The 14,371-nt window shown below is 39.2% G+C and overlaps 1 protein-coding gene across 7 annotated transcripts in view; it reads left to right on the forward strand.

The window, feature by feature from the left end:
* The window catches only part of LOC115646790 (lipoxygenase homology domain-containing protein 1), a 313,208-nt gene that overhangs the window by 8,076 nt on the left and 290,761 nt on the right, over nt 1-14,371 (forward strand). For 5 of the 7 annotated variants that reach the window (XM_030553095.1, XM_030553101.1, XM_030553102.1 and 2 more), the window contains exon 1: nt 2,279-2,344. The exons of the other annotated variants lie outside the window; for them this stretch is intronic. In XM_030553095.1, the coding sequence (XP_030408955.1) occupies nt 2,306-2,344 (39 nt within the window). In that variant the 5' untranslated portion in view covers nt 2,279-2,305. Of the gene's footprint in view, nt 1-2,278; nt 2,345-14,371 lie in introns of those variants that run through there. 7 annotated transcript variants of the gene reach the window in all.

The following is a 14,371-nucleotide window of genomic DNA, read 5'->3' on the forward strand; positions in this document are numbered from 1 at the left end:
TTTGGCTTCCTTGCTCAGACTAAATCCTTTCTGTTTTAAGCCAAATAACTAATGTTCTCAACTTATTTCATGTGCTTAATAACATAAACAGTATACCCCTCCTGAAATGTTGCCATATGATTATGGATTATTGATGAACCTGTTGGAATTGTGGGACACTGAATTCATTAATCTTCAAACAGGCTTGTTAGCCCTTCTTGTATACGGCTGCTCTTGGGACACTCTGAATACTTGTGTGTAAATCCTTAACCTAGTGCTCTGCCTGAGGAGTCAGATTGATAATGGGTAGCTCCACCGGGGACTGGAGGAGAAAAATCCATCCCTTTCCCAGACCTGAGGCCAGGGAGAAGCTCTTCAGCGTGCTCTTCAAGAGTGCTGCCACAGCCCTCCCACTGCAGTCTTTCCTCTGAGCACTGATATGCAGGGAGCTACCATACAGCAGAGCTCTGTCCCGGGCAGATGTAAACACCGCTGCATGTCCATCCTCTCTCGGTCCTCTCTCCCACATTCTTTATGTAGTAGACCCACACCAGTTCTGCTACCAGGGGCTTTCTGCAGCTGGTGGAAGCGGGGCCAGGGTTTACTACATGATGCTAAATTTTTGCGTATGAAATAAAAGTCCATATGTTTGTAAGTCCAAACTGAAAAAAAATAGTTTCCTTCAGATCTAATAAATGCATAATTTATGCGGTACAAAATGCAGTTTTCATCAGACGCTTGAATACAACAGCTGTGCACATACTTTGCTTTCTGAACGACTAGACACACAACTGTATCGGCTAGAAGGACTGCAAAGAGCCATACCCCATGAATAGTTTGGTAGAAGGATAACATGTCCACCACCACATTGCTAACATCCACCCTTTTTCTTTCTATCCAAACAGCCAAACTCTTATCCTCTCCCTTCTTGACTGCTATTGCCTTCTCCCCTGCAGCTTTATTGCACCAACTTTACCCTCCTCCAGTCTCTACAAAGAATAGCTGCTAAGATCATGTTCCTTGCCCATGATTCTGATCATATCTCCTCCCTCAGTCCTTTTTGAAGCTGTCCACTGGCTCACCCTGTCCTTACATTCAAGCTCTTCATGACTCTGCCACTCTCAATCCACTCGTGTCCCTTCTCACGCTGTGTCAATTATGCAGGCCTCCTCTACCCATTTGTCAGCTTCTCACACAAATATCTCTTCACTTTTCTTCCATGCTACCACCTTTTCACTGAATGATCTCCCCTGAACTGATCCAAAAGGCCACTACCCTTCTGCTCCTTCAGATCTGAAGATCCAGCTGTAACAACTAACCAATTAACGATTGAGGGGCAGCCAATTTAGGTTGGAGGGCAGATGGGCATGGCTGGCATTTACTTTATTTATAATAAAAAAATTGAAAATGTATCAATGTATATAAAATTATATATTTTCTCCCTCTACCAACATTCTTCATTTCTCACTTGTCTTCTTGTAAGCTCTTCAGAGGTGGCCCCCCATCTTCATATGTTCTTGTACAGCGCTCATCACAATAGAGACCTTGATCCTATTTGGGGTCTCTGGGTGCTACTGTACTATACATGTAAACAATTAAAATAGCTTTTGTGCTGAGGTTTATACCACAAGGTTTGGTATCAATGCAGAATTGTAAATCTATATTTAGAGCTGATTGATATCAGCCATCATCCTTCACAGCACTGTCATCTTGGTATTAACAACTGCAAAAGTATATATCTGTACCGTGTACTCCTTCAGATCACTTACCTGTAGGCTAACTTACATCAAGTCCCCTTTTCACTTATAAACCACTGTTCAAAATATCTTTGTTTCTAAATAAATGCTTGTATGTAAAGGTTAAAGAATGATACTATCAAGAGCTTCTAAAATCTGAGCCACAGTTTCAAGTTCATATCACACAGTAATTAATAATGTTTGCAACTAACATTCCTTTACAGATCTAGTCACAGTAAAAGCCATATGAAAAATGTTAAAGTCTTCAAGTGAAAACATCGGGAAGTGATTTATCTCAGTAGGGAGGGAGCTAATCTTTTTCCAGTTTTTGTCCGGATATTCATGGGTTTTATTTCATAGATAAGACTCTGCCACCGTAAGCAAACTGGAATGAGGAGCTGTAAAAGTCTTATGGGTGGAGACAATATTAGTCAGCACTAGCACCGGAGCAAATGTGATCATCAGTTATAAATATCTTACTTGATGAAGTTAAGTGATATGAATAATTTTATGCGACATTTCAGAAGTACCCATTTGCAGCTGTTCTATCAGTCTAAAAATTACAAATATGAGAAAATACAGAATCACAAATGACTGAAAAAGAACTGTGGTATTTCAAGCATTTCAAGGTGTGTATTGTGGGTTGGGGTGGTTGAGAGTGTGCTTGGCATCTCAAGATTCAGAACGTTTTGTAACAAAATGAATCCCAGAAATGTTTCAAGGGTTGTGTTTTAGAGAGCAAGTGTATTTCTTAAAAGTTTGTCTTTTATAGTTCAGTGTTAACTGTGGGCCAAATTCATCCCTGGTGTAACTCCTTTTGGCCTGATTTTTGGCTGCCATGGAGAAACATATAGGATGAAAGAAATGAGGTTCTCATAGACTTTACCTCCTATTGTTCTTTTGAGGAGATGAGGTTTGCTATGTTGTCCCCAGCTTTCCTGGCATGGAATGGACAGGGATTTGAGCCTCAGAAATCATGGATCACTCAGGGCCTCATGAGGGATCACCCTCACCTCCTAACCAGCATAGCTTTTTCCCTTCTCTAGTAGGGGGCCACAGCTTTGTTTTCAAATAATTAGAATATATCATTCTCTGCATTGGGATTCTAATAATCAGGTAAAGGCTCAAGAAGAGTTTAACCCTCTTACTTAGATTGTAAGCTCTTTGGGAGAGGGACAGTCCCTTATTCTGTGCTTGTACAGTGCGTTGGACAATGGGGTCATGGTCCATGAGATGCTATGGTAATACAGATAATAAAAACCACAAGAACATGCAAGTGATCCCATTGACTTCAATGGGAATATTAGTGTTAATAAAGCAGGATTTGCCTAGAATGGCCATGGCTAAGAATGAGGAGAGCTGGCTGCTTAATGATCTGAAATTAGGATTTCTGAGATAATAAATGTTAAATTTCCTGCAGATGCTGATTGAAATATAAAGCATAAATGACATTGGTTCTGCAAGTATTTGTGCTTTATCAAAGTGTAGTGCTACTGGACAAAGTGATTACAATGGGAGTACTTGCTCATGATACAATAGTTAGCACTACATTCTTGGACTTTGACCAGACTAATTGCATGAGTAAAGGTCAGCACGACGAGGCCCCTAGATCTGAATTCAGGATTCTGTGTTTCCCCTGTTTTAGTTGAGTATATCACTAAGGGCTTGTCTATGCTTGAAATGGTACAGCTGCGCTGATGTAGCATTCCAGTGTAGATACTACCTATGCCGATGGGAGATGTTCTCCTGTCAGTGTAGGCAATCCACCTCTTTGAGACATGGTAGCTAGGTCAATGGAAGAATGCTTCTGTCAACCTAGTGCTGTCTACTTGGGGGCTTAGGTTGGCTTAGCAGCACCACTCCAGGATTTGGATTTTTCACACTCCTGACTGATTTTTCACACTCCTACATCAGTCAGGAGTGCTGGAACAAGTTGTATAGTGGGGGCTGCTGAGAGCCATTGAACCAAACTGTAAATCCTGTATATAATGGAAACCATTTCAATCAGTGGTGTGCTGTCTGACCAGCACCACTAGTTCTAGCATCTATGGATGTAGTTAAACAAGCTAGTTTTCTACTGTAGACCAGGCCTAACACTTCATAGACTCCAGGGCCAGAAGAGACCATTGTGATCATCTAGTGTGACCTCCTGCATAACATAGGCCATAGAACCTCCCAGAATTATTCCTCTGAGATTATAGCAGTGTAAAAAATCATGGCTCATGGAATACAGCTTTCTTACAGACAGCATCGTGTGGATTGTTGCGGGGAGTAGAAGATGTTGAATTTAGGTCTTGGTGGTCAATAAAAGCCTTTACATTTGGGGCTTTTTGTTAAGAATTTGCAAATCTACATGTTAAGGATTTGGCCTCTCAGAACAGGAGGTTTCTTTGGAGCTTAGTTTTAGTTCATGTGGTCATGGCTATGTAGGATACATAATACCACTGGATTCTTGAAGATGGATGTTAATACAATAAAAAATAAACAAGTACTTTAAGCACTTACTTATGTGCTTTGCTGAAATAGGGCCAGTGATAGTGGTGAAACCACAGCTAGAATACTGGACAATCCAATATCAGAAGGGCATTGATAAATTTGGAGGAAATTAAATGAAGGACAGTAGAAGTTATTAAGGAGCAAGAGAAGCTGATTTATGAGGAAAGTTTAATTTAAATACTGTAACTAAATTTTAGAGCTGGTTGGAAAATGAGGGAGAAATCATGAACTGTTTGTGATTCCTCCCATCTTTCGTTTTCTGAAGAAATTTCAAATTTTTCTGACTAGATCTGGTCTGATTTTGCAGACCTTCGTGCTGCAAAAGCCATGGAGGGATTTGGATTTGGGGTTTGCATAGAGTAGGTTAGGAGAATGTTTGGCTGTTGCATTTAGGCCCCAGCTCTGCAAAGTATTTCATGCACTTGCTTAACCTTAAGCAAGCAAGTATGTAAGTTATTTGTGAAGTAGGGATGGATTTAACCACATACTTACATGCTTTGCTGAATTGGGGCTTTCCTGGTTGGTATGTTATGTTATGAGTCATGGTGCTATTCTGATGAGGATGTGAATTTAATTGTAGTCAGGGTGCCTAATGTTCACATACAGGTTTCTTATGTTAAATCCAAATAAATAAAATAAATGAGCCCTGAGTGATATATGATACTGCAAGTTGTAAGAACCAAGGAGCCAGAAGAACTGTATATTAATCCAAGGCTAGAGGATATAAGTAATATGATGAAGTTCAACTATGAGAAATATCAGCTGAATTGATGAATTTCCTGAGTCGTAATTGCAATAGGAAAGTCCTCCAAGGAATGCAATGGAATCCCCATCATGAACTTCATTTGAAAAAGACTGAACAAAGCTCTCTGCCATGTACTGTTAATGAACAATCATGCAGTGGCTGGGAGATGCACAAGATTAATGAGTATGTCTTGTGCATTTTTAACTTCTGTGATTCTGGTAACCAAAATCTTCATGTAGCCTTTCTTCCATCATATTTTTTTATGCCAATGTGGGTTTTCCATCCCCCCCACCAACCTTCCCCTCCTAAATTTCATACTTGTTTTTAACAGATTGTTCTGGCAAACTAGTATGCAAACGATCCTCAAGAATAGCTGTTCATATAGTATTGAATAACAGTCTGTTTTAAGTACACCTGTGATAGTTTCTTAAGTTACAAACCTAATGCTATTAAACAGCACTTTTTCATCTAGTTTTCTTGCCTCTGCTGCTATTATAAATTGCAGTAATATAGCCTTAATTCACATCTTGATAAAGAGTTTTATACCAGTTGCAAACCAATCTGTCAGGACTAATTACTATATAAATAAACATGTGCACATTAGAAATCATTTTTAAATGTAAGATTCTTGCTGTGACAAAAACCTGTAATTTAAAATTGTCAACACTCTTACAAATACTAAAACAATAATTCTAAAGCAATAATTATTTTCCAGTCCTGAAACTGGGCCATACAACACTTCCTTTTTTTCTTGCCCCACCCCAGAAAATGTTTCTGAAGGAAGAAAAATGTTAAGAATTAGCATCTGGAAACCCTGGAGAGAGAATCCTAATGCTGATTGTCCACTGCAGTTCAAGATGGCAAGAGAGCATTTAAATTTAAAAGATTATATCTTTCATGTAAAAAATAGTGCTGTGAATACAATATACTCCTATAGCATGATAAATAGATGTCTGACACGGCACAACACAAACTGTATTTTTCTAATGAGGAGGTCTAACTCTCAAAAGCAAAAATAAGCCTAAAATAGCACTAAACCAATAAGACAATCTAATTACTGAGAGACAGTTTGCGTGCTCAGATTATAGCAGTGTGTCAGTTCTTTTTTAGATCAGTCTCTTCTATGCAAACAGGCATTCTTCAGCATCTAAGTATTTCCCTGTGGCAGTCTGCTAAGAAAAACATGAGGGGAGATCTATCCTACATCATTCTTTCCGCTAGCTGCTCCCAGTGATTTATTTGAAGTCTCGAGAATAGCTTATCTATTGAGATAGAGAAATACAACCCTAGTGCCTACCTGTTTACTCTATGCAGTAGCTCTATTGTTCTGTCATGATTCTTGAATGATTGTTGTAGGTTGACCTTGGCTGGTAAACTTATTTGTGATGATTTTACAAAGACTAGTTTTATTTCAGTTGCGGCAAAGGAACTTTTTGCAACTCCTCCCCCCTCCCCCCCTTAAAACAGAGCCAAAGCCACAAGGGTTATGATTCTGAGGCAAGGCTGGTCCAGCGGGCATACTGCATTTCTACACTATTTTGACCTTTTCTAGGGCTCGCGTGCCCACCTCAGTGTCTCTACGGACAAGGGCAGCTGTACCTAGAGAAGGAGGAAGTTGGGCCTCTACTGAATGCTCTTTCCTTCCCCCACTCCTTAGAGGAGTTGGAGAGAGTGGACCCCAATATTTTGGATTCTGTCTCGCTCAATGAAAGCCTGAGTCAGTATTAACTGGCACTAATTTCCTCTCTAATAACAGTAGTAGAGAAAGAAACAAGTGGGGAAGAGATAGCTTAGTGGTTTGAGCATTGGCCTGCTAAACCCAGGGTTGTGAGTTCAATCCTTGAGGGGGCTACTTAGGGGTCTGGGGCAAAAATTGGTCCTGCTAGTGAAGGCAGGAGGCAGGGCTGGACTCAATGACCTTTCAAGGTCCCTTCCAGTTCTAGGAGCTTGGTATCTCTCCAATTATTATTATTGGGGGGAGGGATAGCTCAGTGGTTTGAGCCTTGGCCTACTAAACCCAGGGTTGCAAGTTCAATACCTTGAGGGGGCTGATTGGGGCAAAAATCTGCCTGGGGATTGGTCCTGCTTTGAGCAAGGGGTTGGACTAGATGACCTCCTGAGGTACCTTCCAACTCTGAGATTCTATGACTATGATCTAGTGGATAAGACACTTGACTGGGATGCTGGAAATGTGGGTTCTAGTCCTCACTCAGCCACAGACTTCTCATGTAACCATTGGTAAGTCACTTAATCTATTGTCTGTGACATGGTAATATTGCCCTACCTCACTTTGCTGTTCTGAGGATAAACTCTATTCAGGGTTGTGAGGTGCTCAGTTACTATGGAGATGTGGGCCATGTAAATACCTAGATAGAATAGAATAGGACCTGAATAGGAATAAACTTCAGCTCCAGCAAGTGTAGTGCTTACAGGTGCCAGCAGTTTGTTGGACGGCAGATGTTTCTACCCAAACGTCCCTTGAATTTTGCATGACCATCAAGACCCATGGGCATTTGGGGAATAAAGAAGTAGACTCTTCACTACTTCTACATTGTGTGTGGTGTGAATAGAAATGGAAGAATTTGGAGGAGATTGTATGAGTTGAAACTTACATTTTCCCCTCCAGGAATTATTCTCAAGGGAGAAAGGACCTCTTTATTGTTACTTTGCCCTCTCAGGCATCCAATTTGAACAGATGCATGTACAGTGTTCTTCAGCAGAATGATGGGGGAATGACCTCAGGCAGGTAACAGTGATATCAGTAGCACACTTCTCTTGCCTTTCCTTGAACCATTTCTTGAGAGTGCCCTGATGATTATGGATTTACATAGCAGTTACGTAGTAACTGAGATCAGAATCAGTTTCTTAAAGGGACATTATCAACTTAAAAAAAAACCTGTGCACATTTTTACCTATTATTTTTACAAAAACAGCTAAAAGAACCATAGTTCAAAGAGCTTAGAAAAAGAGGATACTTCAAGTGTGATTACTTTACTTGATCTCATTTTGTGTCTAGTCAGTGGCCCTGTTTTCCTCTACATAGTTGAGTTGACCATTTATACTGTCTCAATAGTCCCTATTGTTTGTGAGTGCCTTTCATTAGGAAAATATGACCCAATTGTATAAACAAAGGGCTAGCTCACTGGTTTGAGCATTGGCCTACTAAACCCAGGGTTGTGAGTTCAATTGTTGATGGGGCCATTTGGGGATTGTTTCTGCTTTGAGCAGGGAGTTGGACTAGATGATCTCTTGAGGTTCCTAATAATCTATGATAAGGTCTTAACTTTACTGTTGTGAGTAATCCCATTAAGTTCAACAAGGCTACTCAGAGAGGTAAAGTTAAGCATGTGCAAAAGTGTTTGCAGGACTGGGGCCTATAATTGTACAATCCCCAAAATTGACAGGGGTAGCAGCTGAAGATAGATAGTTCTTTACAAAATTAACCAATTTAAAGTTACCCATATCTCTGTAAACTTTCTGTCTCAGCTCTATGGTTTAATATAGAAATAACATCCCAGGAGATTTTTATGTTGAGATTTTTAGAAGTGCTGAGTATTGGCCTAACTCTCTTCCCTGACTTTAAAGGGAGCAGATTTAGCCCAACAGTGAGTACCTGGAGAACTCCATCCTTTATTTGTATGAGTACAGAGTTTTGAAGTACTGTATGCATTAAATGCTCAATGTTTTTGTTCTGTTTTCAGTGGCTCAGAAGTTCCACTAGTTAAATTTTAAATCACTTTTTAAATCGGTGTAGTTCAATGGTGCATACCCCTGGGTGGACATGTATAAATGGATTTAAACATGAATTATATTGATTTATCTTAATTTAGACCAAATTAGCTAAATCAGTTTAAACCAGATTTAAATCTATTTAAGCATGCTCTGGGTTTGCCCTGGTTTAATTAAATTTAAAAACAGGCCTTTGGTTAAGTGTGTGTGTTGACAGTTCAGTGTTCCAAGGTATTCAGCTATGTATCTTACAGGTTTCAATACATTCCTCCCAGATTTAAAGCACATATTAAAATGCCATTGGATCCAAAATAGAATATTACTTCCTTTTATTACATTGCATTAGAGCCTGAAAATCTAAGTCCTCTTGCTTGACATGGGTTTCAAAATTGCAATATAGAGACACAGTTAAATGAAAAATTAATTAGTATGGGTTTGTGGTTAGTTTAAAAAATCAGAGGGCAATAGATATTATTCAGCTTTCCTGTGCACTGGAGATAAGTGAATGAGAGTAGGACTATTTTTTAAAAAAGTAGGGCTTTTTCAGCTGTATCTTGACAGAGAATGGAGCGTCTAGCTATACTTCTTTGCCAGATGCAACTCCATTCCCCAGGCACTTTACAATTGGGAGTTCGAAGCTTGTGACAGCCACTGCTGATGCAGAACCAGTGTCATCCTTGTAAGTGATGTAAGACAAAAAGTGATATTGCATCTGAATAAGGTTTCCAAGCTTATTCCGAGCCATGTTCAAGTTAATTTAAAGGAGATATAACATGAACTGTCTTTGACTGGAGAGCAGAGTTGAATATATGGGGCAACATTAAAGAGCTCATGTTTTAAACTTGGTTAACCTTCAAAAAATGCCCCCTTTTTTTGGATGAGTGTAAGATTTCATCAGTATGTTGTTGTGGAAAAGTAGCTCAAAAGATTAAGGAGAATAGTATTTTTGTGAACTTTAGGAGAAGGAAGTTTGAAAACTCATCAGCGTTATTGTAACAATGGAATAGTAGAAGCATTATAAAAATGTTTAAATAGAAATACCTTCACACCACTGAGCTCTCCTTGTTATTCAAGGGTATGTGACCTATTGATTCTAAAATATTTTCTTTCTTGGCCTCATGGTGCTTCCTTTATTGGAGAATGATCTTTTAACTCTGAGGTTTTCCATATTATCAGTTAAATGAGTGAAGGGGTACTCAGTAAGAAAGTTGCCTCAAATTTAAGAATTTTCATATTAAAATGATCTATTTGAGCGCTTATAAATACATCAGGTATCCATTTCTATTGCTTTAAAAGCTATTTTTAATGGTACTTTATTTTCATTTAATCACTAGGTCTAATGTTGCTCTCCTTTCTGATCCAATGCCTACTAAAGTCAATGGGAGGGATTTTGTCCATTGACGTCAATGATGCTATCAAATATCTGGGCACACTGCATGTACACTGATAAATGGGTGCTGGATTTGACCTTCAAAGAAAACTGTTTAGGTCTAGTATGGTGCACAGGGGTTGAAGATTTCTAATAGGTCACTTAATCCATCACCTTGCCTGTGTAGGATTGCTCCTTGTAGTATATTTTCTGATATTTATCCAATCTAGTTCTAAGTGTCTCAATGAGTCTTTATAGTATTTTTCTTAAATAGTACTGCTATCTAAGGGTAAAACTGATATCTTCACCCCACCTACTTTATGGACGTTTTCTTTACTTATCAGTGTTTTTATTACTTTTAGGTAATTAAGCTTTACTAATTGATTTTGAAAAATGGTTGCAAATAATTTCAATAGTAATTTTTGACTAAACAGAAGTAAATAGCAAAACATCATTTTGCTTTTTATCTTTAATTAAAAATTGTGAAGTGTCTTTTTGTGTATAATTTTCTAATCAATGTGGCCATCTGTATGAAAGTTTGCATTGGGAAGAGGACATCTGAGGGCTTTTTTAGATAAGGTAAAGGAATAATTATCAGAAAGATGATGTATCTTTGAAACCTAATATTGTTAGATTGGAAGATGCCAGCATTACTTATATATATATATATATATTGCGCCCTCGAGCAGTTGTCCATGATTCTTTGTCTGGCATGTGCCATGTTTTACTGTTATCCTGAATTGAGAAACTGGCAGGTTGCCAAGAAATTCAATTTAGATAAATTAATAGAAAAAATATAGTCTTTGAATTTCTTTCTTCCTAACCTGTTCAGTTTAAAATCTCATGCAAATATATAACCAATCCACTGTTAAAACATACATTACAGACGCCCAGGTATGGGTCAGTCTCTCACAATAAGCAGTACACAGGCTTGGTGAGTAATATAATCCAAAGGGCATAAAAATAATGGAAGAAACTGTACATGTGAGTGTGTGTGTGTGCATGTGCATATACATAAATATATATGTATATAAAATTCATACGTGTGGATACTTCAATGCCCTTGAGTCAGAGGTGGATAGGAAGTTAATTGGAGGCTCTTGTTTAAATGTAGATCATTGTCTTGAGCCCGGGGTTTTATTGCAGAAGCTGTGATTTATACTTAGGTAACGCCCATTTGGTAAAAGTCTCCAGCTACATTATTTAAATGCAGTTTTACAAGCGGGTTTGCATTTTTTTTTTGAGTTGACAATGAGGGTAGCTCCTATATTTCCCCAGAGCTTCTTGCTTTGACTTCTGGTTAGCACAATTCCTTGTCTCTTTCCCCACTGGGTGGCTCAGCTGCCTCTCTTTAGCTCCCTAGTCATGATGACTTTGTGAGCTGCCTCCAGACCTTGGCAGGGAAATAACACCAAACTGCAGGTTACTGTCTGGTTTGGGTTACAATGAGGCAGGGTGCAGCAGGGCTTAGGGTTGTCCTTCAGGGGGCACTAAAAGACCCAGATGTCCCATCACAGTAACTTGTCATTCAGTCTGAAGCATTTTTACAATTGTTAATTAATCTGAACAATATGCTTTTGAAATAAGGATACAGGCAAAATACCAATACCCCCCATTTACAGATAGATAAACTGGGTCACACAGAGGATAAGTGACTTGCATCAGGTCCCAAAATAAGCTGGTTACAAGAACTCATGTCCTACCTTTGTAGTCCTCTCCTCTAACCAGACTCTCTGAAAGAGGCAAGGACTTGTAGGCAAACTGATTAACACCAAGAAATATAGATAAGGATCAAATATTGCATCACGAGGTGTAATGAAACCTTATCATGACTTAAACATCAGTAATTTTCAGTGGAAAATTGTGATCCTCATAATGAATCCTCAGTAGGAAAAAAGTGGTTCCTTAATGAATTCTGACCCTCAATTAAAATACCTAGGTGGTCTAATACCACAGTTCTTATGACTCAGTGCAATGCTTGAGCTAAGGTTAATAAAGACACCACAGTATTATTTAGGTGAAGCAACTGATTGAAAATCATAAAGAGAAAGGTTCAGCAGAGGATAAAAGTAACCTATTTTGTTTATTTGATTGTGCATGAAAGAATGTGAGACCCACATACATCTTAGGAGAACAACACTAAAGTTTGGTGAATGGTTTGTGTAGAAAGATAGGACCATTCCACTCAGCCACGTTTGTGTCTGTTGAATTAACCTTAAGAGTTTGGGTCAAGAGACCTTTTGAAGACATTGATGTTGTATCACTGCACTGGATAGTGTAACTGCAACACAGACAAAGGCAAATGTTTCCCTGTAGCAGCCCAGGAAAGCCCACTGTTTCAGGAGGGCTTCCCCAGAAAGTGGAGTGGAGAAGGCCAACTCTTTCGCTGCAGCTTGGTCGACGGAAAGATTCTTCTGTTGCTCTAGCACTGCCTCTTGGGGGGATGGAAGAGCTGCAGTGACCTAGCTGTGCCACTGCAATGGCTGTAGTGTTGATGTGGCCAAAGAGAGCTCCACCTGACTTTACTGGGGCCAAGATTTTACACCCAGAGCCTGTCATGGGGTTTAGATAGAAATTCAGATTTGGGTTCATGTTTGCCAGTTTTTGTGGGAAAACAGCAGAACCCAGCCAAAGTAGCAACTTTCAAAGTCGATTATACGGATCCCATTCTAACCATCCATTCCTCTCCCACCCCCGGTGAATTTTTTCCCTTTTTTCTCACTTCTGGATCCCCAGTTGTTGGCTATCAATTTTTTTCTTGCAGAATTTCATGAACAAATGTCTGTAGGGATGAACTAGATAAAAAGTTAATGGAGATCAGACATTGAAATGCTATGCTAACTAAATGTCTCAATCTTATCAGCAGAAGCATATTAATAATGGCACATTTTTGGAAGGCTTTACTGGAAAGGATGTAAACAGGCTGGGCATATTCAGAGAAACTTAACCCAGGCCTCTGCCGCTAATGTGATAATTTCCTTTTCAACTTGATAACAATTTCCTAGTTCCATACCTTACCGAATGGTCCAATTAAAAAAAAAATAGAGGTGTAAGAGGTTGAAGGGACTTGGAGATGTAAGGCGTGCTATCAGCATTTGCTTGGGTCATGAGGCCAATGGTAATAACTGCTATAGCGACGGCTCAATTTAAAGAAGTAACTCATATCTGAGTGATAAAAATATTCAACTGTTAACTGCTACCCAGATGGCTCAAACTTAAACAAAGAGTGTCATTCCAGGGGCATAGGATTGCCAGTCAGGGAGAACCCTGTCACGCACACCTCTGACCCCACTCTGACTTGTGATAATGCCCTGAAAAGGGCTGCTTATGTTTCTCAACCTGGGGTGCTAGTTTATCTGTTTAAAGAAAAAAGGAAATGTCAGTGAAAATGGTAGACTAATTGATCAAATATTTTTTCCTTACTTGGACATCAATTTCCAGACTATGATGCTGATGCTGAGAATAATCGAGAACCTATAAGACGGGTCATGGGTGTCAGCCCATACATAATTACTTTTAATATGTAATCAAGATTTACAAGGTCTTTTATCATGACTGAAATGACAAATTCTGTAAACAAGAAGGAATAATGAATCAACACTGTACAATTTCAAAAATTTCCTTGACACATTACCCATTTTGGCGCTCTGGATCTGATCCAAGGACCACTGAAGTTGATTGGAGACTTTCCATTGACTTCAGTGAGCTTGGGTTCCAGACCCATGAGCATCTGAAGCCTGAGGATATCCATGACACAGCAGAATAGTGTCAGTAAATGTGGTGGATCTTTTTTAGGCTCCACTTCTTGTTCTTGACATTGCTGCTCTTGATGGAGAAGTTAGGTGGATCAACCTGAATCCTAAGCATTGAGAGGGAATGTCTCATTGTTCCTACTTCTGCAGAATGAAAATGAATCTGAAAGTTGGGGCCTGATTCTAAAAAAACACTTCTCTTCAGCTGGCAGTTCTTAAAAGAATGGCTGCCACTCACCATGGCAAGTTGGGCCCTGATCCATGCCCCACTGGAGTCAGTAGAAAGTCTCCCTTTGACTTAAGTGGGCATTGGATCAATTTCTGTTCAGTAGCTATGGAGGAGTCCCAAGTGTCATCTGACCTTTACCTTCTCTTGCAAATGAAGGACCAGAGCTGAAGTTGGAGACTGCTCTGCACCAACATGATGGTAGTCACTCTGATATAAAACATAAAATACCAATAAATGCAGAATGATCCTATTAGAAATATGGACCAGCAATATTTTACATCTTTACTGTTTGTTTCCTCTCTATTGTAACATGACTTAACATTTTTTGTTACCAAC

This window comes from Gopherus evgoodei, chromosome 2, assembly GCF_007399415.2.
Source record: "Gopherus evgoodei ecotype Sinaloan lineage chromosome 2, rGopEvg1_v1.p, whole genome shotgun sequence".
Taxonomy (NCBI): Eukaryota; Metazoa; Chordata; order Testudines; family Testudinidae; genus Gopherus; species Gopherus evgoodei.